The 22,452-nt window shown below is 47.1% G+C and overlaps 1 protein-coding gene across 1 annotated transcript; it reads left to right on the top strand.

Moving 5' to 3' along the window:
- The first annotated feature begins 3,699 nt into the window (after nucleotides 1-3,699).
- On the top strand, nucleotides 3,700-21,662 carry KPNA7 (karyopherin subunit alpha 7). The gene is made up of 10 exons (XM_054993313.1): nucleotides 3,700-3,765; nucleotides 6,919-7,053; nucleotides 7,911-7,996; nucleotides 9,229-9,497; nucleotides 10,573-10,655; nucleotides 11,689-11,952; nucleotides 19,111-19,344; nucleotides 19,842-20,024; nucleotides 21,080-21,229; nucleotides 21,498-21,662. The coding sequence occupies exons 1-10, from the start codon at nucleotides 3,700-3,702 to the stop codon at nucleotides 21,582-21,584; spliced, it is 1,557 nt and encodes a 518-aa protein (XP_054849288.1). The 3' UTR covers nucleotides 21,585-21,662.
- The last annotated feature ends 790 nt before the right edge of the window (nucleotides 21,663-22,452 follow it).

Raw genomic sequence — 22,452 nt, 5'->3', positions numbered from 1 at the left:
ATCCTAAGAACGCTTATGTGGGAGTAAGCCCCATTGTATAAAACAGGACTTACTTCCAAGTAGACCTGCCTAGGATTGCTCTGTACATTTTATTATCTAAGGCATCTGTAGTTCTACGTACTCTGCTTGGCAGTAAGCCTCACTGAAATCAGAGGGGTTTCTAGATGTGCTACACCCTTTAAAAATCCGCTGAAGCCAATGGGCTTAGAGCAGTGTAACTCTGTTTAGGACTGCACTGTTATTCCCCAAGTAAATACGAAAATACTTCTAGATCCAGAGGAGTTAGCCGTGTTAGTCTGTAGTAGCAAAATCAAAAAGAGTCCAGTAGCACCTTTAATAAGCTTTCGAGAATCACGTTCATCTGACGAAGAGAACGTGATTCTCGAAAGCTTATGCTACAATAAAATTGGTTAGTCTTAAAGGTGCTACTGGACTCTTTTTGAAAATACTTCTGTTTTTATATGATTATTTTTTTGTCAGCTGACTGGAGTGTGTTCCACATTGATCATTTTATTAGACGTATTTTCCATGTGTGGCTGTGAATTTCCTGCACTGAGCAAGGGGCTGGACTAAATGACCCTGGAGATCCCTTCCAACCCTATGATTCCAGTTGTAAAGAGAAGATCCAAGAATATTTGGTATGCAATGGTAACGAGCAAAACCCAAACAGGTAACGCTTCAAGACAAATAATGGGAAAGATTCTTTTCTACCGAACCTTCTATACACGCCCGCAGAATCACGCTTCGCCCCGCGCAGACGCCTTTGCCTACACTCAGCCGGGACGCTTCTCCCACCAAGGAAAGCGAATCGGACCTTTCGTCATTAAAGGGGCGGGGCCGCCTGGAGGCCAAGCCAATGGAGGGCGAAGAGGGGCGGGGACCCACTTTGCCGGGAGATTTAAGTGCCACGCGCTCCTGGGCTTGCTTGATGAGAAGCGGATTGCAAGAAGGGAATAGCAAAGCGGTAGGCGCCCTGGGGAAAAGGAGCGTTACTATTTTCTGTTCTTTTAAATTTTATTTTGAAAAACAATTAATAGCTGCTGTATGGAGAAAGAAGAAAGACTTTCTCTTGTTCTCCAAGCTAGGGCAACAGAAAAAGCCCATTTTATCTGCCCTTTTCCTTTGTTGGGTGTGATTTTCTTCCTATCTGCTGTCTATGGACTGTGGTGGTTTTCCTTACTTTATATCTAAGGCTCCATGGCGTCGTAAAGCGTGGGAGCTGAAAGTCAAGCTAGGCTGCAAGCCTTGGAGAGACAATTCCCCTCCCCTCTAATTTAAAGATCCATGCTCTTATATCCAGGCTGCTTATTATATCTACTATTGGTATATATAACAGCCAATAATCTGGTAACTGGTCAATAAAGACAACTATATCTACTTCTGAGGCAGCTTCTAACTGCCATTCAACTATTAATTGGTCACTAAAGAGCCATGCTCTTGTTATATCTATGCTGTTTATTATATCTACTGTTGCTGTGGTTTTTAACAACTAATAACCTGGTAACTGATCAATAAAGACAACTATATCTACTTTTGAGGCAGCTTCTAACTGCCATTCAATTATTAATTGGTCATGAAAGACAAAAGGTGATTAAGGGTGGGGTGAAGAAAGTGTTTTTGTTTTGTATTTGATAATTCATAGTTTGATGCAAGTGAGAGGTGGAAGCCACAGCCTGGTGTCGCCAGACTTCTGCTTTGCATAGAGAATGTCTTAGGTTCAATCCCTGGCATCACCAGTCTTAAAAGAAGTCACATGGCAGGCTAAGGGCTGCCAACTTTTAAAGTCTGCAGGCACCTTTGGAATTCTGATACAGGTTGAAGGGTACAACCAGGGCTTTTTTTCTGGGAAAAGAGGTGGTGGAACTCAGGACTGCACAATGACATCACTTTGGGTCAGCTGGAACAAGAGGGGGAGTTTTTTAAAGTTTAAATCGCCCTCGGCAAAAATGGTCACATGGCCGGTGGCCCCACCCCCTGATCTCCAGACAGAGGGGAGTTGAGATTGCCCTCCACGAGGGCAATCTAAACTCCCCTCTGTCTGGAGATCAGGGGGCAGGGCCACCGGCCATGTGGTCATTTTCAAGAGGTGCCGGAACTCCGTTCCACCAGGGCCGATTCCAGACGGCCCCCTGCCTCGCGAAACGTCGCGCGTCGTCATGCATCATTGCGCAGAAAACGCGAAATATCGCGTTTTCTCACGCGAGTTTTGTGCGATGTCGTGCAAAACTCGCGCGAGAAAATGCGATATTTCGTGTTTTCTGCGCAACGACGCGCGATGACGCGCGACGTTTCGCGAGGCAGGGGGCCGTCTGGAATCGGCCCAGGTTCCAGCTGAAAAAAAGCCCTGGGTACAACCCCAAAATGGCTGCCAGAGGAGGCAGAGCCAACCTCAGAATGTCAGGGAATGAGGTTATGCATAAATTTAATAGTGACTCTTCAACATTTCAGGTAGAAGATCTGTTTAACAGGATACCTTTTACAATGAACATATTGTTTAAAATATCTTTTTGCATCCACACAGTTCACCTTCAGGGTCTTGTGTTGTGGTGGCAAAGCAATGTTGGGGGGGGGGGAATCTGCACAGCCAATGAGATCTCCAGTGGCCACTCAGAAGCCCTGTTGGGCTGCCCAGTCGTGTGCCCCTCCCAAATCATTTGGTGCCAGTTTGGTGTTGTGGTTAAGAGTGCAGGACTCTAACCTGGAGAGCCGTGTTTGATTCCTCACTCCTCCACTTGAAGCCAGCTGGGTGACCTTGGGTCAGTCACAGCTTCTTAGCTCTCTCAGCCCTCCCACCTCACAAGGTGTTTTGTTGTGGGGATAATAATGGCATACTTTGTAAACCGCTCTAAGTGGGTGTTAAGACATCCTGAAGGGCGGTATATAAATTTATTATTATTATTATTATTATTATTATTATTATTATTATTGGTGGGCACTAGGAACAGTGTTGGGGGATGTTTTTGTTGGGGACTCTTATTGTAAGTGATATGAAAAGACTGTAGAGAGTTATTGTCAGTTGGAGTAGGCAAGAGAAGTTACTTGATAGTTAGAAGATTACTTGTCTACAATAAGCTGTTTGACTCAGTATATGGCAATTTCATGTGTAACTGGAAAGTGTGACTGACTCCTTATTCAGGGGCTACTCAATCTGGTAGGCCATAACTGGTAACTTCGGTTGGGGAGGCATTTCTTTCTGGGCCTCCTTTACAACAGTGGCTCCCATCCTTTGTCATAGAGGGACTCCAGAGTCCCTATTTACTTGGTATGCTGACTCACTTCCAAACAAACAGCACAAATCAATAAAATAGCACAAGTTTGGGACCCACTTGCACAGACATGGGAATGCTGTCCTTCAGTTTAAAAGTCCTTTCTAAAGCTGCAGTCAGCTCTGGTGGGGGAGGCATTGCTTCTGACACCCAAAAGGGTTAAATATCTTCTTTCTAGTGACTCTTCCATAATCTTGAAAGCAGCTGTCTGGGGCTGTAAACCAGCATTTTTTAAAAAAGACAGAAAATCAAATAACATGTTTTAACAAGCTGGTGCTTTTTGAGCTGCAGTATTGCCCTTAGGAGTCAACCATGTTTAGTTTGAGTGGATAACTGAAAAGAAACTGGATTCCCAACTAAAAATTATTTTAATTGCTTAAGTATGTGGAAACGCCCTGCCTTCACAGCTGTGTGTTCCCTTGCTAGCTCTACAATGCCCACCACAAATGAGCAAAGTGAACGGATGAAGAAGTTTAAAAACAAAGGCAAAGATGCAGATGTAAGTATGGAGGGGAGTGGAGTCTTTGGATTCCCTGTTGGTAGAGCTCTGTTTTGCAACCTCACAAGTACCACAAAAGCATGGAACTTCTTGTTCATGATTGGGAGCCTCCATGTATAGAGGAAGTATACCTCTGAATGCCAGGTGCTGGGAAACGATGGAGAAAATACAATTAAGTTTAAGATTATACCAATAGCGAGCAAGGATTAGTACACAACAAGTGTGAGGAGATGGTTTACTATAGCCCACTGTGGTTGGGGTTAAATCCCTTTTAAAGGGACAACACTGAAACATCCACAACCATGAATGCTGAAGGTTTTGATTGTTCTCCTGCTGTATCCCACAGGCTCAGAGTAGTTTAGACCAGCCCTGTTCCTCCTCTCCATTCTGCCCCAGGTTTGCAATCTAAAAGTATTGGGAAGCATAAAAATCCAAATGACTCTACAAACACAAATCTAAAAAGAGGGTGGGGAAACACCCATATATGTTGTGTGTATGGATGCTGGGTGTACTTGTTTGGTGTTGTGATGAGAAATAGGAGCTGTGGGGGTTGTTGACTTTCTCACCCCATTCTCTGCCACACCCACTAAAGGAGCCGGATATTTTGTGTATTTCCCATTGCCTTACCCATAAAGCAAAAAGTATTTTATTTTAGAGTATATTTATGATATATGATTGCCACTAGTAGGAGCAGACAGTCAGACACTGAGGCCTGAGTAGAACAACAGCAAGGTATGGAATTGCTTGTAAAAGAACGGAGTATTTAAAAGACAATAGAAATATCCAGGGCTTTTTTTCTGGGAAAAGAGGTGGTGGAACTCAGTGGGTTGCTCTCAGAGAAAATGGTCACATGGCTGGTGGCCCCGCCCCCTGATCTCCAGGCAGAGGGGAGTTGAGATTGCCCTCCACACCGCCAAGCAGCACGTAGGGCAATCTAAACTCCCCTCTGTCTGGAGATCAGGGGGCGGGGCCACCAGCCATGTGACCATTTTCAAGAGGTTCCGGAACTCCATTCCACCGTGTTCCGGCTGAAAAAAAGCCCTGGAAATATCTCACTGGCTACTTGCCATTCAGATATGCCTTCTGATAGTCTCATTTAGTGCTATTGCACTAAGAGAGGAAGCAGTCCGTTTTCTTCCTTAACAAATGGAAATGGCCAGCTTCCCTCTTTATGTCCACTGACCTAAGCTGGCCCTGGAGGTGTTGCTCTGAAGTTCTCCTTCAGGCTGGCTCTTCAGTGACTGCTTCTGCATCTTGAAGGCGCTCATGCATGTGTGAAGCTAGAGATCTCAGCTGATTAAAGCTCACTATGTCTCAATCTCAAACCCTCGCTGGTTCTGAGATAACGGCCAAGGAACGTAGTTCAACCGTCAACTCACGAACAGACCCATCAGAACGAATGCATTTCACCACTTTGGTCCAATGTGAAAGATGCACTTTTGGAAAGGTCAGAGGAGCCTACTCCCTTGGCAACAGTTGCTAGGGAACAGCTCTACTGCTTGGCAGGCTGGGCAGAGGCCTATGCACTTTGTTAGCTTTACTTTTGCTGCAGAAGAGATCACCTTGCATTTACCTCATAACATCACAATGTCTTAATATTGAACATTACCTCTCTTATATGGAACAATTTCTTTCCTCTTATATCTATATATATAAAGGCAAGTGTCCTGACTGGCTCATCAACACCCAGCCCAAACCCCTGGACCTAGAAACATGAAAATTGGGGAGAACATTCCTTTCATGATGTAAACACTCACTAAGAAGGGATTTTAAGAAATTCGTCCCCTAAGGGGGTAAAAAGGGGTAAAATATATTTTCCCAAAGGGATTCAGCTTCCCTGTGTGGCTGGCAGGCTGCTGCCTGCTTGCGCCCTTATCAACTGCCAGCTTGGCCACTCATCCCTGATTGAGCTAGCCTTTCAAGGTCATTTGCTGATTGGGGCTCTCAACATTCCACACCTCATCCCCCCCCCAGAGACAGTTGGAACACAGAAGTTATTTGCATATGCAGCCTGATTGGTCCTCACCCCCCACCTTCTAAACAGTATGCAATTGCTATTGGGAGTCATTGAATGTGTCCTGAGGTAAAATGCATGCCCCAGTCTTCCCCTAAAAGTTCACTAGGGTTGCCAACTAAAAACACACACACACACCCCAAAAAATATTACATATCCATAAGTATTATAACTGGATTTAAAGTAGTTAAATACCGTAGCAAAGCATAGATATCAAGCTAGTATTAAATAAAGCTAGCGAATTATACATGTAGTCCAGTCGAGTCCTTTATTTCATGCTCACAGACCAATAGGTCATAAGCAGACAGGTTCAGTAATTCAAAGTACAGAATGATACAATTCAATAATAATGGTTAACCAAATAACCAAAAATGCTAAATACAAAGTATAAAATATGTCAGTAGGAGAAAAAAAAATCATTAAAAACCATAGATACAATTTTTGCCATAGCAAGAGTTACACTCGGGTCAGTATCAGCTAAAAGCTTTGTAACTTATTCTTGTTTTGAAACAAATCCCCACTTCTGGATGTGTACTGAGATCCGTTTCTCTCTGACGAGTATATGCTTCTTAACCGTCAGTAAAAAAGGTGCCAAATAGTATCTAGATTCCCTGATTTACAATCACAAAGTCGGTCAGAAAAGGGAATCCCTAAAAACCTGCCTGCTAACTCCCCTACTGGCAAAACATTTAATCTGGCCTTAGGAAAAAGTATCCTGTATTTGGGGATGGTTAAAAATTTACAGTATGCAAGTAAGATCTTTGGAATATATGTGTACTGATAAACTTTCAGTGCAGGATTTGTAGCTGTTTCTCCACAGGTGTCCAGTACCAAATTCTGCGCTGTGGCCTGAGTAGACTCAGTCCTGGCTTCAATGTCTGTGATCTGTTCATACTTCATGGTTAACTCCACGCTTGGCTTTTCTCACTGTAAAACTTGTTCTTGCTGGACAATTTAGTCCCCTGACTTGGTACCTTCTTTGGCATTGCAAAATTGCGTGCCTGTGAAATCTAGCATAATAAATTGGAGCTGTTGGCTCTGCGCCTTTGGTAGGAAATAAGGGTTTTATTGTGTGGGGTTGTGGGCTACTGGCAAGACTGCATTGTGCTTCATTATTCTCTACACCCACTAATCTGCAGGCAATGAGGAAGCAAAGAATAGAAGCTGCAGTTGAACTTCGTAAGGCTAAGAAAGATGAACAGATCTTGAAGCGAAGGAACATCTCTTTTGCCAGGGAAGACACCCTGTCTCCAGAGAAAGAAGACAAGAGCCCGGTATGGATGTGGCAGAGAGAAATGCATCTCCCAAGCACTTAAACCCATGTATTTTATCAGACTCTTGATTATGGGAGCACATCTTTTCTTGCCTTCTAGATTAAACTGGGAAAAAAACACTTCACTCTTGAACTTGAAAAGAGACTTGTACCATTTCTATAGCTCTGGAAAGCTGATCAGTTCCAGTCAGGAACACTATTACAGTATTGTCTACTTTAATTGGCAATGACTCTCTGTGGTCTTGGGCAGAAAAGAGCTTTCCACCCAAAATGTTCTTAACCGGAGATGCCAATGGTTGAACCAAGCAATCTTCACCAGGCTGAGCCAAAAGGGGCTGTGGCTCAGTGGTAGACCTTCTGGTTTGCATGCAGAAGGCCCCAGGTTCAATTCCAGGCATCTCCTGTAAAAAGTAGCTGATGTGGAAGGCCTCCATGTGAGACCCTGAAAAGCTACTGCTGTCCTGAAGAGACAATACGGACCTTGATGGACTGATGGTCTGTATAAGGCAGCTTCACATGTGTATGTGCTGTGATCCATGGCCTGCATGATGCCACCCTTCGGGTCAACTTTGCTATGTGAAGATTTGCCACTTAAGTGTTAATTTCACATTTGAATCTTAAAGAGATCTTAAAAGCTTACAAGAATGAGGCTAGCTGCAACAGCCAGGCAGAACTGACAGCAATGGCCATGACTGGTCTGTCTTGCTAGTTGTGGGAAATACTTGACATAGCTTGCCTGAACTTTCTAGATCCATTCCAAGATAGCAGTCGTAGCTGGTAAGTGGAGAGGTGGGCATCTATATACTGAGTTTCCCCCTTTAGTGCCTAACTCTTGATCCCTTTTCTCCCCCAATTCAGACTGCTGATCTTTCTTTAGAAGAAATAGTCAAGGCTGTAAACTCAGAAGACTTTCACCTGCATTTGACAGCAGCTCAGTCAGCCAGGTATGTGAAGCCAAAGGACCTTGGCTTGGTATGAGCTCAGAAGCCGCTGTTAGAAAACTTGGGATTGTCTCTTAAACAGATGAAGCAAGAGTAGGAGGGTAGAAGAAGACTGCGGACATCCATGGGTGGGCTACAAAGGGGCACACAGTTCTGGAAAATGCACCATTTGGGGTTCAAGCTTCAATTTGTGGACTGTTCAAGCTACAGGTTTAGTTGATTACTGGGGGATGGAGCTGAGTTAAGGGTACATATGGAATAGATGGAACTTTGTAGCATTAGCATATTATGCATTCCAGGTGTATTTACCCTAACCCTTTTAAAGAACAGTCTTCAAGGCAGTCAACATCACACCTTAAATAGAACGTAACAATTAAAATATTTCTAAAACTAAGCAAAAACAGTAAATTAACAGTGAATTAAATAGTAGAAAAATCAAAGCACCTTCTAGCTTACTCATTTGTATAAATGAAGCCTTTAACATGGTGCTGATCAGAGTGGGTGCCAAGTTAGTGTTGCCAGGGATCATTCAAACTGGGTGCAATCACAGAAAAGGTCCTGACTTGGGTAGATACCCACCTAAACTCCAAAGACTGGTATGTCCTGAGCAGGACCTCTGATTGCTAAATGACCAGGTTCGTATAGATTTCTAGGATACTCAGAGTGTAGAATCTTGTAGGTCCACACGTGCCCTTCACACATCCCCAGAAACAGCTTGAGGCCAATTAAGTTATTGAAACACATTGGCTAAAATATCACAATGAGACCCAGAGGAGTTAGCTGTGTTAGTCTGTAGTTGCAAAATAGTAAAAAGTCCAGTAGTCATCTGACAAAGAGAGCTGTGGTTCTCGAAGGCTTATGCCTCAATAAAGTTGGTTAGTCTTAAAGGTGCTACTGGACTTTGTACACTGAGACCCGATTCCTATAACTGGATGCTGTATTCAGAACCCTTTTTAAAGGAAACAAACACCGTTCAGAGACAGCCTCCTGTAAAGCATGCTGGAAAACCCAAGCAGGAGGTCACTAAGAGAGCCTTGTTGAATATGGGTTACTGGAGCTACTGGACATGTTGCTGGCAGGGAGTACCAAGATGAATTGATTGCATCAGGTTGATGGCATAGAGGGATTAGGAAACTCTTCAGTTATTCTTGGTAAGAAACCGAGGTCTAGTTTAGTTTGTGTTGCATATGGCTTGGGCATCTTGTCGAGGTTATGCTGTCCCTCTCTCCCTTCAGGAAACTGCTTTCCAGGCAGAAGAATCCACCCATCAATGAAGTCATCAAAGCTGGGATTGTTCCTAAATTGGTGTCCTTCTTGCTTCACCATGATGCCCCAAACTTGCAATTCGAGGCAGCCTGGGCACTCACTAACATTGCTTCTGGGACGTCGGACCAAACCAGAGCAGTTGTGGAGGCAAATGCCATACCAGCTTTCATAGCCCTCTTGGCATCTCCACATATGCACATTTGTGAGCAATCCGTGTGGGCACTTGGTAACATAGCAGGTAAGCAGAGACATTGTCGGTTTTCTAAAAGACCTACTGAGCAGCAAGATCTTTGGTTCCACTGTATAGAGCTCTTAGCAGATGGAGCCATAGAAGCAGGTTTATTTGTTCAGGAAATGTATATGCTGCAAATAAAAACAATGCGCTAGACAGAGTTGCACAATTCAAGAAGTACTTAAGTTGAAAGCAGATTGTTGTGGCGGTGGTCTTAAAATGGCTGGCTCCCCATGCAGAGTAACTGTCCCACAGTTTTCTGGCATAGCTGCCCAGCTTTATGTAGAAATGTCTGCTTGTCTGCCAAGGTCACAGAAAGCTTAGCAGAGGCACCCCCAGTTGCATTTACAAGAGAGCTAGGGAGAAACCATAGTTTCATCCTTTTGCATAATGGATCTTAGGTGGCAGTGGGGAAGGGCACCTACCTGGGACCTTGCAGAGCTGATTTTCAAGGTTCAGAATAGTGGGCGAGATGGAGCAACGGTGTGGTAAGGGGGTCTCATACAAACTAGACATGGATGACTTGCTTGGTGGGTAGCGGAGTTGTACTCAAGCACTTGGCTATAATCAGTATGGTGTAAGAATTGGGCCAGTAAATGGGTTCACGAGCTCCAGCTGGGAACAGGCACATCTTGTGTTCCAGCAATGGGATGGCAGAGAGTGTTCAACAGGGTTCAAGCTGCAGGAGGTCTATATAAAGTACAGGTGGAGCTTGATCCTCTAGTATCTAGTGCAGGGATAGATTTACCCAAAGGGCTCATGGAGAATTTTCAAAGACGTTGGGGAGGAAATGATGAAAAATCTGTACAAGTTGAAGCTTCCTAACTCAATTCAGTTTCCACCCACTTCAGGGTGGAATCAGATGACAGTAAGACACGCCTTTTACTATCCACACATAACCCTGGGATCATTGAGTCTGTGGCTAAATTTCTTTGTTGTGCATCGAAGAGGAGAAGAATGGTTTAAGTGATGGGGCAAGGGATTTTTTTTGTCTCTTTGCTGACTGTGCATAAGTATGTCCTGTTATGCCAATAATGGTATTCGATTCGACTGCTGATCAAAACCGTTCTATTGTCTGTAGGTGATGGCCCCATGTACAGAGATTCTCTGATACAGCTGCAAGTGATCCCACCTCTTCTGGCTCTGGTGGAGCCACCTACTCCAGTAAGCATCCTTTTGGTCTTGTAAGGAGAATAGAACAATGTTTACATCTTGAACTGTGATCTCCATTTCCTCCCCCAACACTATCACTTGTGAATGTATAAATGGGATAGCCCAGCACCAGATGAGGGGTACACAAGCCTTTGAGCTGAGTACAAAATAAACCATTGGTTGTGTATCGTACTATTGCAACTTCTTTCCACTAGGCTACAGCAACTTCTTTTTCCCCTAGGCTACAGCAGCCTCTGTCACTGGCTCCATTTGTCCCGTTCTCCAAAGTTGAATCCAGTAGATTGCCTACTGCTAGAACACCTCTTGCCTTCCAAACCTGCCAGGCGTACAAAGGCACATGGTGTTGCTGGTCTCCATAACCTGCCATACCAGTGGTGGTCATCGCTGGGCAAGAGGTCATGGTCCACAAGTGGTCACCTTTTAGTCAATTGCCTAGTCTTAGCTGACTCTTAGGGTTACTGAGAAGAATCCCAGACTAGGAGGGCTGTGTTTGGATCCAGATTCCAAACTGAAGGTCACAAACACAGGTTAGTTGAGAGATTTGAAGTGTACACTCCTACGTTATAAGTAAACAAAACACAAATAGGCCGGACAAGATGACGTTCCCCTGGTCTGCATGAACCAGCCTCTAAAGACTTCTTGCTTGGAAGAAGCGTGCTTGTTAGCCCGGTATGCTCTCCTTTTGCAGAGCAGAAGTCTTGTCTTAATTATGAATCTCCTCTGAACTGTATTTTATTTTCCCCTGTTCTAAATTGTAGGCCGCACTAAGCCAACAGGGGAAGCAATGCAAACTTGGCTCTAGTCTAAGAACTAAAACAACTTGAGAGCCTTCAAGCCTTTCAACTGACATCTGGAAATGGGACCCTGAGCACTGCTAATGTTTTCTTTCCCCTGAATCTTGAGGAAAGAGTTCATTTAACCCAGGTTAAACCCCTAGCATTGAATAATTAAAGGGCACACCACCTGGCTTCCCAACTAATGGGATGAAATTTCTCTGAAGAGTCCTGCCACATTCTGATTTCAGGTCGGGTTCCTGAGGAACATCACATGGACGCTGTCCAACCTCTGCAGGAACAAAAACCCATGGCCGCCTCTAGATGCTGTGAGGCAGATTCTTCCCACGCTGATCTCTCTCTTGCAACATGAGGACAAGGATATCGTCTCTGACACCTGCTGGGCTATCTCCTACCTGACCGATGGAACCAACGATCGTATTCATGTTGTGCTGGAGACAGGGATACTTCCAAGGCTGGTGCAGCTCCTGTCCTGCCTGGAACTGACCATTTTGGTAGGTGAAGGAGGGATTAGGGAGAGTAATGCTGGCTTCACCTTGCCATGGAAGACCTCTTAGAGCCAAGCTACAAGTGACACCTTACACAGGTTGGACACTTGTCAGCTCACCTCAAGTTTCGATGGGAAATGTAGGCGTCCTGGTTTTACAGCTTGGCTTGCCATTACAGCTGCAAGACCAGGATGCCTACATTTCCCATCAAAACTTGAGGGAAGCTGACAAGTGTTCAACCTGTGTCAGGCATCACTTGTAGCTTGGCTCTCAGCCTCTCTGAGTATTTATTTATTTTATTCAATGTATATAACACTCTCCCCGCAAGCGAGTTCTGAGCAGATCACAGGCAGTAATAAATGCAATAAAAATAAATTGCATAAATTAGATATCGCACCCTTATTCCACATCACCCAAGCAAAAACACAGTAGGTTGATAGGATGGGGCTTCAGGCTCACAAAACATACCTGAACCTCTGCATCATGGGGGATGTAGTTCATTTGGGGCCAAGGGTCATCCTGAGACCCAGCAAGGGCTGCAGTCTAAACAGTGTGAAGGAGACTGAATCTTGCCTGATGACTCTTCAGGGAGAGCCTTATCACTGCCATTCAGACTGCAGTCTGGTGTGCTGCTTAGCAGAAAGGAACTACATTTCCCAAGATTCCAAAAGGCCTGGGCATCTGCAGTAAGGTCTAGCTACAGTCTAAACAATAGAGGGACTAGGTTCTTCCTCCTGTTAAGACAGTGTGCTACTGTTCTACTCGGCTCAATGAAGCTTTCCTCCAACTTAAAGTGGCTTCTTCACTACTGTCTAAAATTGGAGGCAGGAGGAGAGATTGTTTGGCCCCTAACTGCTAATGCTAGATAGCAGTGCTGCTGCCACATTCGGAAGGGCACCAGGTAATGCATTCTTTTTTCAGCTGTCCGAACTTGAACTCTGAAATCTGATATTTAGGACTATAGCTAATGTGGGGCAATAGAAGCACTATCCCATCTATTCCTTATAAATGCTTTTAAAATTCGATCTGATAACTTTTGGTTAAATATCTAGAGCTTGAGCTTAGGCCAGGAAGGACTTCTAGCTCTAAAAGATCAATGGCAGCAAACATTCCACCCAAGCTTCTCCCTGGATCACAGTGTTTTTAAGAGATCAAAGACCTTTTATACTCAAGTGATAGCTCCCCTGTCAAAAGATTTCTGTATGGTTCTCTTGGTCCTAGCACCCTTAGTATTTAAAAAGGTAAAATGCTATTTAAAAACATGCCATTCTTATCGAACATGCAGCTTTCTGACATGGGAAACTTGTAGATGCAAAAATGTATTTGCTTGAGCTTGGTGGTAGTTTTGCATTAACTTCTGTTTAGTGGACCTTACTTGCCTTTTTTATTCCTTTAGAGCTTGCCTTACTCAGTGACTAAAAGTGGCTCAAAATGAATAAAAAATGGTTCAATCAGACTAAAATAACATTCAATTTATATACTGCCCTTCCTGATAGCTTAATGCCACACTCAGAGCGGTTTGTAAAGTGTGTTATTCCCCACAACAATCCCCCTGTGAGGTGGGTAGAGCTGAGAGAGCTCTGAGAGAACTGTGACTGACCCAAGGTCACCCAGCTGGCTTCAAGCGGAGGAGTGGGGAATTAAATCTGGTTCTCCAGATTAGAGCCCTGCTGCTCTTAACTACTACACCAAACTGGCTCCCAGACAGCAAGGACCTTTAATAAACAATGCAGTAGGGCTAAGATTACAGAACCGGAAGGCATTGCAAACAACAATAATACAAAGATGGAGAAAACTGCCTAGGCATGAGATGCCATAATGCAGAGAGTGGGCTGTGAAGGTAGAATACAACAGAGTGCAGGGAAGGTGGTACACACAATGAACACTGCACTAGACACTAGTACTGTCTGTTACGAAATGGCTGTGGTAGTCCTTCCCAGTGAAGAAAGCAGGCCATTAATTTAAAAAACCAAACACAAATCTAAACCTATATAGTTCTGTGGCCTAAAAAGCAGTGCAGTGAACCTTTATCCCTGATCTGGATGGTCTAAGCGAACCCAAACTTGGAAACTAACAAGGAAGTCCAAGGCCATTACGCAGAGGCAGGCAATGGCAAACCACCTCTGATTGATTCTTGCCTTGAAAACCCTATGAGGTCACCATAAGTTGATGGTTGTGACTTGACAATGCTTCACATACACAGCACAGAGTGTATTTTGAAGCGCTATACCAGCTTCTGGAACCTTTACCCCGTGAATTGCCCTTGCTGGCTTGCTACGTACATAAAATGCTGTGTATTAATTACTGAGCCTAGTGCTCAAGTGATGTCAGCCAGACAATGACTTCAGCTCATGATAGTAACTTTATTGCAGAAAAGGAACGCTCCTGCGGGAGCCAGATATACACACCTCCAACTCCACTCCATTTCAGTAACTCCCCAATAAGAACATAGGCACTAGGATCCTTCATTTGCATGCACTAAACAAAAGGCAACTTGTTTACATGACCACAATTGGCTCATATCCAGGGGAAACAATTGGTTGTTGATAACCCTAATTCCCAATAGGATTGGCTCCTGAGGAGCCCTATTTTCCTCAAAGCTAGCCCAATACATAACACCCCTCCCCCCTGAGATTGGGGCACCCTGCTCCACACACAGTCCCCAAGAAAAGCCGGTGGCTGGCGAACCTGCTGGGATCTGTGCAAACCTTCTGTGCTTGGGGTCCCCGCGACCGGAGCCCCACTGTACATTGCCGGCTCTGCTGTGGGGGTGGATGGGTCTGTCTCAGCAGCACCTGTGCTGTTTGATGCTGCCAGCAGGCTTCTGTGGTCCTCGGGTGGCCAGTCCCTGTGGATCTCGGCTGCTGTAGCTGGTTCCGATCTCGCATCCTTAGTGCAAGGGGGCATGTCCCTGTCGTGTTCTTGCTCCCGCAGCGGCCATCATTGCCACAGTTGGTCAATGTGCTGGCGGTAAGTCTTACTGGGTGAAGTCGATCCAAGAGGGTGCGAAGTCCGGGTGAAGTCGATCCAAGAGGGTGGTCAGCCTTCACCCCATGAGCAGTTCTGCCGGGCTCTGGGCTGTCACGGCCTGCGGAGTGATATGTTGGTGCAGAAGGAGCTCCGTCAGCCGCTGGCTGAAGTCCCCGCGCCCGAGCTTGCGCAGCAAGTCCTTCGCAGATCTCACCATGCGTTCCACTTGCCCATTAGTGGAGGGGTGGAAAGGCGCTGATGTGATATGCCGGATGGCGTTGTTCTCCAGGAATGTCTGGAACTCTCACGAAGTGAACTGGGCAGCGTTGTCCAACACAATTGTGTCCGGTAGTTCATGTGTGGCGATTAAGCACTGAAGGGCTCGGATGACAGTCGATGTCATGGCCGACACGGGGACTACTTCCAGCCACTTGGAGTATGAGTCCACAACAACCAGGAATGTGTGGCCTTGGAAGGGACTGGCAAAGTCTATGTGGAGTCGTGACCATGGTATTTGCGTTGTCTCCCAGGCTTGTATCGGTGCCTGTGGCATGTCGGGGAATGGGCTTCCTGGCAAGGCTGGCAAGTCCGGACCCATCTTTCCACCTCAGCATCCATCCCTGGCCACCACACATAGCTGTGAGCCAGGGCCTTCATCTTCACAATTCCTGGGTGCCCAACATGCAGCGCCTCGAGTACAAACTGGCGCAGCATCGGGGGAACAACGTCTCTGCTTCCCCAAGATAAGTACCCTTTGTGCACCGACAGCTCATGTTGGCGGGAGCTGTACAGCCGGAACTCTGATTCTGCTCTGCCGGCTGGCCATCCCCTCCACACCCAGTTGAGGACCCGGGAAATGGTGGGGTCCTTGGCAGAGAGCGCCGCTATTTCCGACGCCAGGAGGGGCGGCCGTGGCAGGTCTTCTATCTGCATGACCCCGTGCGTGGGGGAGGGATCGGCAGCGGACTCCAGCAATGGCAGGTGGCTGAGGGCATCAGCATGGCCAATAGCCTTCCCCGGCCTGTAGGACAGCTGACATAGGCTGACAGGACCACCGACCAGTGCAGCATTTGTGGCGATATAACCTGCGGCGTCTGTTGGTCTGCCGCGAAGAGGCCGAAGAGAGAGGTTTGTGGTCTGTAGCGATCTCGAACGGGCGCCCGTAGACATAGTCATGGAATTTCTTGACTCCTGCGACTAGTGCCAGAGCCTCCTTGTCGATCTGCATGTAGTTCCTCTCAGCTCGCAACAGGGATCATGAAAAGTAAGTGAAAGGGGCTTCCTGCCCGTCTGGCAACCGGTGGCTCAGTACTGCGCCGATTCCATACAGTGAAGCGTCGCTGGCGAGGATGAGCAGCTTGCTTTCATTGAAATGCGTTAACGTGGCGTCGGATGACAGTAGCTCTTTGACCGCCGTGAAGGCATGGGCGTGCTTCTGATCCCGTGTCCATTTGGCATTCTTCTCTAGGAGGTGATGTAAGGGCTCCACAAGCGATGCCTTGTGCGGTAGGAAAGCATGATAAAAGTTCAGGAGCCCCAAAAATGCTTGTAACTCCTTCTTGGATCGAGGTGGCGGGGCGTTAGAAATAGCTCGCACCTTGCTGTCCGTCGGATGGATGCCCTCCGCATCGATGAGGAACCCGAGGAACTCCACTCGCGGAACACCAAACTGGCACTTCTCCTTCTTCACCTTGAGTCCAGCGTCCTGGAGGCATTGCAGCACTTCCCGGAGGTGGTCGGCAAGCTTGGTGGGGGTGGATCCTGCAATCAGGACATCATCAAAATATGGAATGATGCCCGGGATTCCCCACAGCAACCCTTCCATGAGCCCCTGGAAGATGCCTGGGGCCACACTAACCCCAAACTGGAGCCTGTTGACTTTGAACGCCCCGGGGTGTGTCACGATGGTTTGAGCTTCCACAGTAGCATTGTCCACGGGGAGCTGCTGGTATGCTTGCGCTAGGTCGATTTTCGCACATGTGCGCCCTCCCGCTAAGGATGCCAGGAGGTGGCCGATGACTGGCACTGGATATGCATGTTGCTGCAGCTCCTTGTTGATCAGGAACTTGTAGTCTGCACAAATTTGCACATCCCCATTGGCCTTGATGGGCGTGATGATCAGCGTCTCCCAGTGGGCATGCGACACGGGCTCGAGGACTCCTTGGGCGATCAGGCGCTCCAACCCATCGTCTATGCGCGACTTGAGAGCGAAGGGGATCTGGTGTGCTTTAAGGCAGATTGGCGATACTGTTGGATTGAGGTCGAATGTGATGGGCGGCATCACATTCGATGTAACAGCCTAAGGACCCATCGAACACTGCAGGAAACTCCTTGCCGACTGCATTTATGTCTGGTTGGTTGACTTGTTGGACCCCGGTGACTTGGATGCCCAACGCCTCAAACCAATAGAGTCCCAGTAAACTAGTGAGGCGTCCTTTGACTACAACCAAGCAGAGGGGCCCATGAAACAGTTTATAGCTGACCACGACTCTGCCGACCCCAGCCACTGGAACCCTCTGTCCCTGGAAGTCCGTCAGGATGAGGTTGCATGGCTCTAGCTGCTGGCTTCTCCCACTGTGGCACACTCGGTTGAAGGTGTCCATGGAGATGATGGAGAGCGCTGACCTGGAGTCCACTTCCATCTCGCATGGCGTCCCCTTGATGTGCACTGTTATGCGGATCTTTTGCTGGACTGCCGCTCTGGTGCTCAGGACGAGGGTCCTGCTGGAACACTCGTTCATGGTGTTTAACTCGTTGGCTCAGTGTGAGCCCTTCTACGCCAGCTGCCGGGAGCATGACGGGAGGTACGGAAACTGTGGTGGAGTGCTTTCCTTCTTTGACACTCTACAGGCGCGAGCGATGTGGCCCTTTTTCTTGCATGCCCGGCAGTCGGCATCACGGAACGTGCAATACCGTCTCTCGTGGGTTCCCCCACAACTAGCACATGGGGGACCCCTATATCATTGCTGCTCGAAGCGTCTGGACCAGGTGGCTTGCATTCGGTGCACTTCATTCTCTTCCTTGCTGTTGCTCTTGAGGCTCTCGTAGTGTACTTGTTCTGCCTTTTGGGGCAGGGTCGGGCTTTACGCTTGTCGCACTTCCTTGGTGGGCTGCTCTGCTACTTCCACCACTAGCGCCTCCTCGAGAGCCTCCTTAAACGTGAGTTGCTTCTTCGCAAACAGTCGCCGCTGCAGCTTCTCATCTCACAGACCACATACCAGTTAGTCTCAGAGTGCTGTCTTGAGGTCTGTGAAGTTGTATTTCCTCGCCGCTTGCTGAAGGGCTGTGACAAAGTTGTTCGCTGATTCGCCTTGGGCCTGGTCTCTCTCGTAGATGGTATGCCGACTTGCGATTTCAGACGGTTGTGGCGAGAAATGGTCTCAGAGCTTGTCTTTGATCTCGCTGAATGCCATTGCCTGGAGCTGTGCGGGCACCACCAGTGCTCGGGCGATATCAAACGTGGAACTCCCACAGACGCTGAAGAACATAGCTCTCTGCAGCTCCGCATCCTCTAGCTTGTTTGCCTCGAGGTAGAACTCGAACCTCGCAATGTAGGACTCTCAGTCCTCGGAGGCTGGGTTGAATGGTGTGAAGTGGCCCGCGGTGGCCATAGCGCACGTGTTCTGGGTGGAGGAGTGAGTGCTGACCCGGCCAAGGCAACAATTCCTCGCCAGTGTGTGCTTCAGCTCTGTGGCGTGGGTCTGCTTACCCACACGTAGTGATTTCGCTCTTAGCACTCTGTTTGTGGGGCTGCATGCCCGCCTTAAATCCCATCCTCGTTGCCAGTATTAAATATTGAGCCTAGTGCTCAAGTGATGTCAGCCAGACAATGACTTCAGCTCATGATAGTAACTTTATTGCAGAAAAGGAACAACGTGGCTCCCGCGGGAGCCAGATATATACACCTCCAACTCCACTCCATTTCAGTAACTCCCCAATAAGAACATAGGCACTAGGATCCTTCATTTGCATGCACTAAACAAAAGGTAACTTGTTTACATGACCACAATTGGCTCATATCCAGGGGAAACAATTGGTTGTTGATAACCCTAATTCCCAATAGGATTGGCTATCTGAGGAGCCCTATTTTCCTCGAAGCTAGCCCAATACATAACATTGTGCTACCTTAGGTTGTCATTAGGAATGTGATCATGTCCTCCAGCAGGCAGCCTTCTGAATGCCTCTTTGTTGTAGACGCCTGCTCTGCGTGCTGTTGGCAACATCGTCTCTGGGACAGACGAGCAGACCCAGCTGGCCATTGATGCGGGCTTATTGTCTGTCCTGCCCCGACTCCTGCGGCACCCGAAGTCCTCCATCCAGAAGGAAGCAGCGTGGGCTCTTAGCAATATCGCCGCAGGGCCTTGCTCACAGATCCAACAGCTCATCACCTGCGGGCTCCTGCATCCCCTGGTGGAGCTTTTGGATAAGGTAACATGTCAAGGGCTTGTGATATGTATTGAAAGGCTGTTTGCTGGAGTACTTGATTATCTGGGCAAGCAGCTGCTTGGGGTGGCACTATATGGGGGCCAATGCAGTGTAGGAACTTGGCTTACTCCCATCAGTCAGCAGCATGGGAGATTGACTGTACGGCTGGCGGTAAAGCAGGCCCAGGAGGGGACGGGTAGCCCTTGCTCGAGGTGACAAAACTGCTTGGTGCGGCCACAGTCAGGAGCATTGCAAGAAAGGTGTGGCATGCTCTTGAAACCACATCAGTGAGGTGGCAAACAGAGCCCCTCTCCCCATGAGGCTTCAGCACCCTCTGTAGTTCCTAGAACTGCCCCATAAGTACCAAAATGACAATCAATTCCTAAAGAAAGGTGTATATACTTGATTAAGTAGTTATTTAGCGGTGTGATATGTCACTAGAAGGGAATGACACTGTTCCTTTCTGCCCTTCTTTGCTGGCTTTTCACTGCCATTTGCAGGGAGACTTCAAAGCCCAGAAAGAGGCTGTTTGGGCTGTGGCCAACTTTACCACCGGAGGCACTGTGGAGCAGGTAGTCGATCTGATCCAGGCTGGGACTCTCTTGCCGCTGCTCAACTTGCTGACGGTCAAAGACGGAAAAACCATCCAAGTGATTCTCGATAGCCTCTCCAACATATTCTTGGTAAGAGTGTTGTTCTCCCGTTTATAGTGATTTGCCCTGCCTCTTGCTCTAGCTCCCTAATCAGAATTCCAGGGTGTTTCAAGCACCCTTTCGGAGGAACATGTGGCGCCAGTTTTGCCACCTTGTGAAGAAGGGACATTCAAACTGCTACAGGCTGATTCGCTTATGTACGGGCACTGTGGAATGAATGCATTTGACTCTCTGCTGAACTTTTTGGGTGTAGTCAGGGCTTTTCCAGGCATAGCTCTCACTTTTAATCAGTGTCCGTGGCTCAGTGTTAAAGCATCTGCTTTGTATGGAGGAAGACCCAGGTTCAAGCCCTCCTGCCTCCTGTTATAAAAGGACCAGGTGACAGGCTCTTTCTTGAATAGACTAGAACAGGGCTTTTTTTCTGGGAAAAGAGGTGGTGGAACTCAGTGGTGGAGCTCAGGACCACACAATGACGTCACTTTGGGTCAGTTGGAACACAGGGGGAGTTTTTAAAAGTTTAAATCGCCCTCGGTGAAAATGGTTGCATGGCTGGTGGCCCCGCCCCCTGATCTCCAGACAGAGGGGAGTTTAGATTGCCCTCTGTCTGGAGATCAGGGGGCGGGGCCACCAGCCATATGACCATTTTCAAGAGGTGCTGGAACTCCATTCCACCGTGTTCCAACTGAAAAAAAGCCCTGGACTAGACTGATCTTGATAGGCCAACGGTTCAGTATAAGACAGCTTCATGCAGTTACTGATGTAGACAAGTTGTAATGGGATGTTGTGCTTTAAGTGGTGCCCACACGCTTGGTCTTCTTCAAGAGCAATTTCTTGCATGCTTAGTCTTTGTTCCATCTTCACAAAGGATAGGCCACGAGGAATGATGCTAAAACTTTGATCGCTCTAGAAACTTGACGGGCACCTAAATGTCCTGACGGATTGACTTCCGAGCACCTGCTCTCCACTGAAGTGGGGCCTGAAGGAGAAATAACCTTTGGGCTATATGACAGTGGGCGAAGTGGCTGTTCGGCATTGTGGGAGTACGAGCCTGAATTGCTGAGCTTGGTTCTTTCTCTCAAAATCAGTCGGCTGAGAAACTTGGAGAGACGGAAAAACTGTGCCTCCTTGTAGAACAATTTGGTGGCCTGGAGAAGATTGAAGCGCTCCAGACTCATGACAACAATGCTATCTACCAATCTGCTTTACATCTCATAGAAAAGTATTTTTCTGGTGAGGTAGGTAGCTGCTGGCATGTTGACTCGGTGCCCTTTTGCGGAGGTAGCTTGTTTTTTTGCAAAGTATGGACAGCCTGGCCTTATCAGTTTAGTTTGTCATTTCCTTCCCCTGGGGATGCTGGGAATTGTAGTTCTATAAGGGAGGCTCGGGATCTCTGAAAGATGACTTAGTTGAGCTACAGTTGGCCAGCTTTCTTTACAGAATATGAATAACATGTTTGAGATCAATTCCTCAACTGTCTTTTTCCTACCGTGCCTTGAATGATAGGAAGACGGGAACCTAAATCCTGCAGTAAATGAAGAAAGCAAAACGTTCACTTTCTCAGCGGAGCAGCAGGATCACTACGACTTCTGAAAGGGTGGACCTAGTTTTGTCCTGTTACAGCTTCGCTAGGTGCAGGAAAGCATACCTAAGGTGACTATTCAAGCACTAAAAAAGGGGAGATGATGATGGGAAGGATCTTATTTGTAATTCTTATTAATAAATCACAAGTTTTGCATTTGTATTGTCCATTGTGTAGAGTTCCCTTCTTCCAGTGAGACAAGGGGCAAGGCCTGTCTAAAGGACAAGGCCTGGATACAGATCTCCCCAGTCTGAAGAGTAAAACAGCCAACAGAGCAGCTTCTACTATCCTAATGGAGAACAGGCTAGAAAATCCCAGTTCACAAGAAAGGCCTCTGGCTTTGAGAGCCAAGCTACAAGTGACGCCTGACACAGGTTGGACACTTGTCAGCTTCCCTCAAGTTTTGATGGGAAAGGTAGGCATCCTGGTCTTGCAGCTGTAATGGAGAGCCCAGCTGTAAAACCAGGACACCTACATTTCCCATCAAAACTTGAGGGAAGCTGACAAGTGTCCAACCTGTGTCAGGCGTCACTTGTAGCTTGGCTCTGAGTCTCTCTACACAAGAATGCTCAAGTGAAGGGAGATGCAGTGTTACCTGGGAGTCGTAGTTTTACAAGAAAGAGCCAAAGGCTCTGTCAGTTTCACTTCTTAGAGGCAGCAGGGATCGCTCCTCAGAGGGTTTGTTTATTTCACCTCCCTTATGATTCCCAAGTAACATTGCATCACCCTTCACTCAAGCATTCTCGTGTAAGAAGTCTCATGTAGAGAGACTTTCTTGCCTGCTTTTCCTGTTTCCTTCAGGCAAGCTTGGTCATACTGTTGCTTTGATGGGGCTGGTAAAAGCAGGTCTTCTTGCGGCTTTCCATGTTTTTTCAGAGA

This window comes from Eublepharis macularius, chromosome 12, assembly GCF_028583425.1.
Source record: "Eublepharis macularius isolate TG4126 chromosome 12, MPM_Emac_v1.0, whole genome shotgun sequence".
Lineage (NCBI taxonomy): Eukaryota > Metazoa > Chordata > Lepidosauria > Squamata > Eublepharidae > Eublepharis > Eublepharis macularius.
Note: the sequence above shows the minus strand (reverse complement) of the source record. Positions and strands in the feature narration are given on the sequence as shown.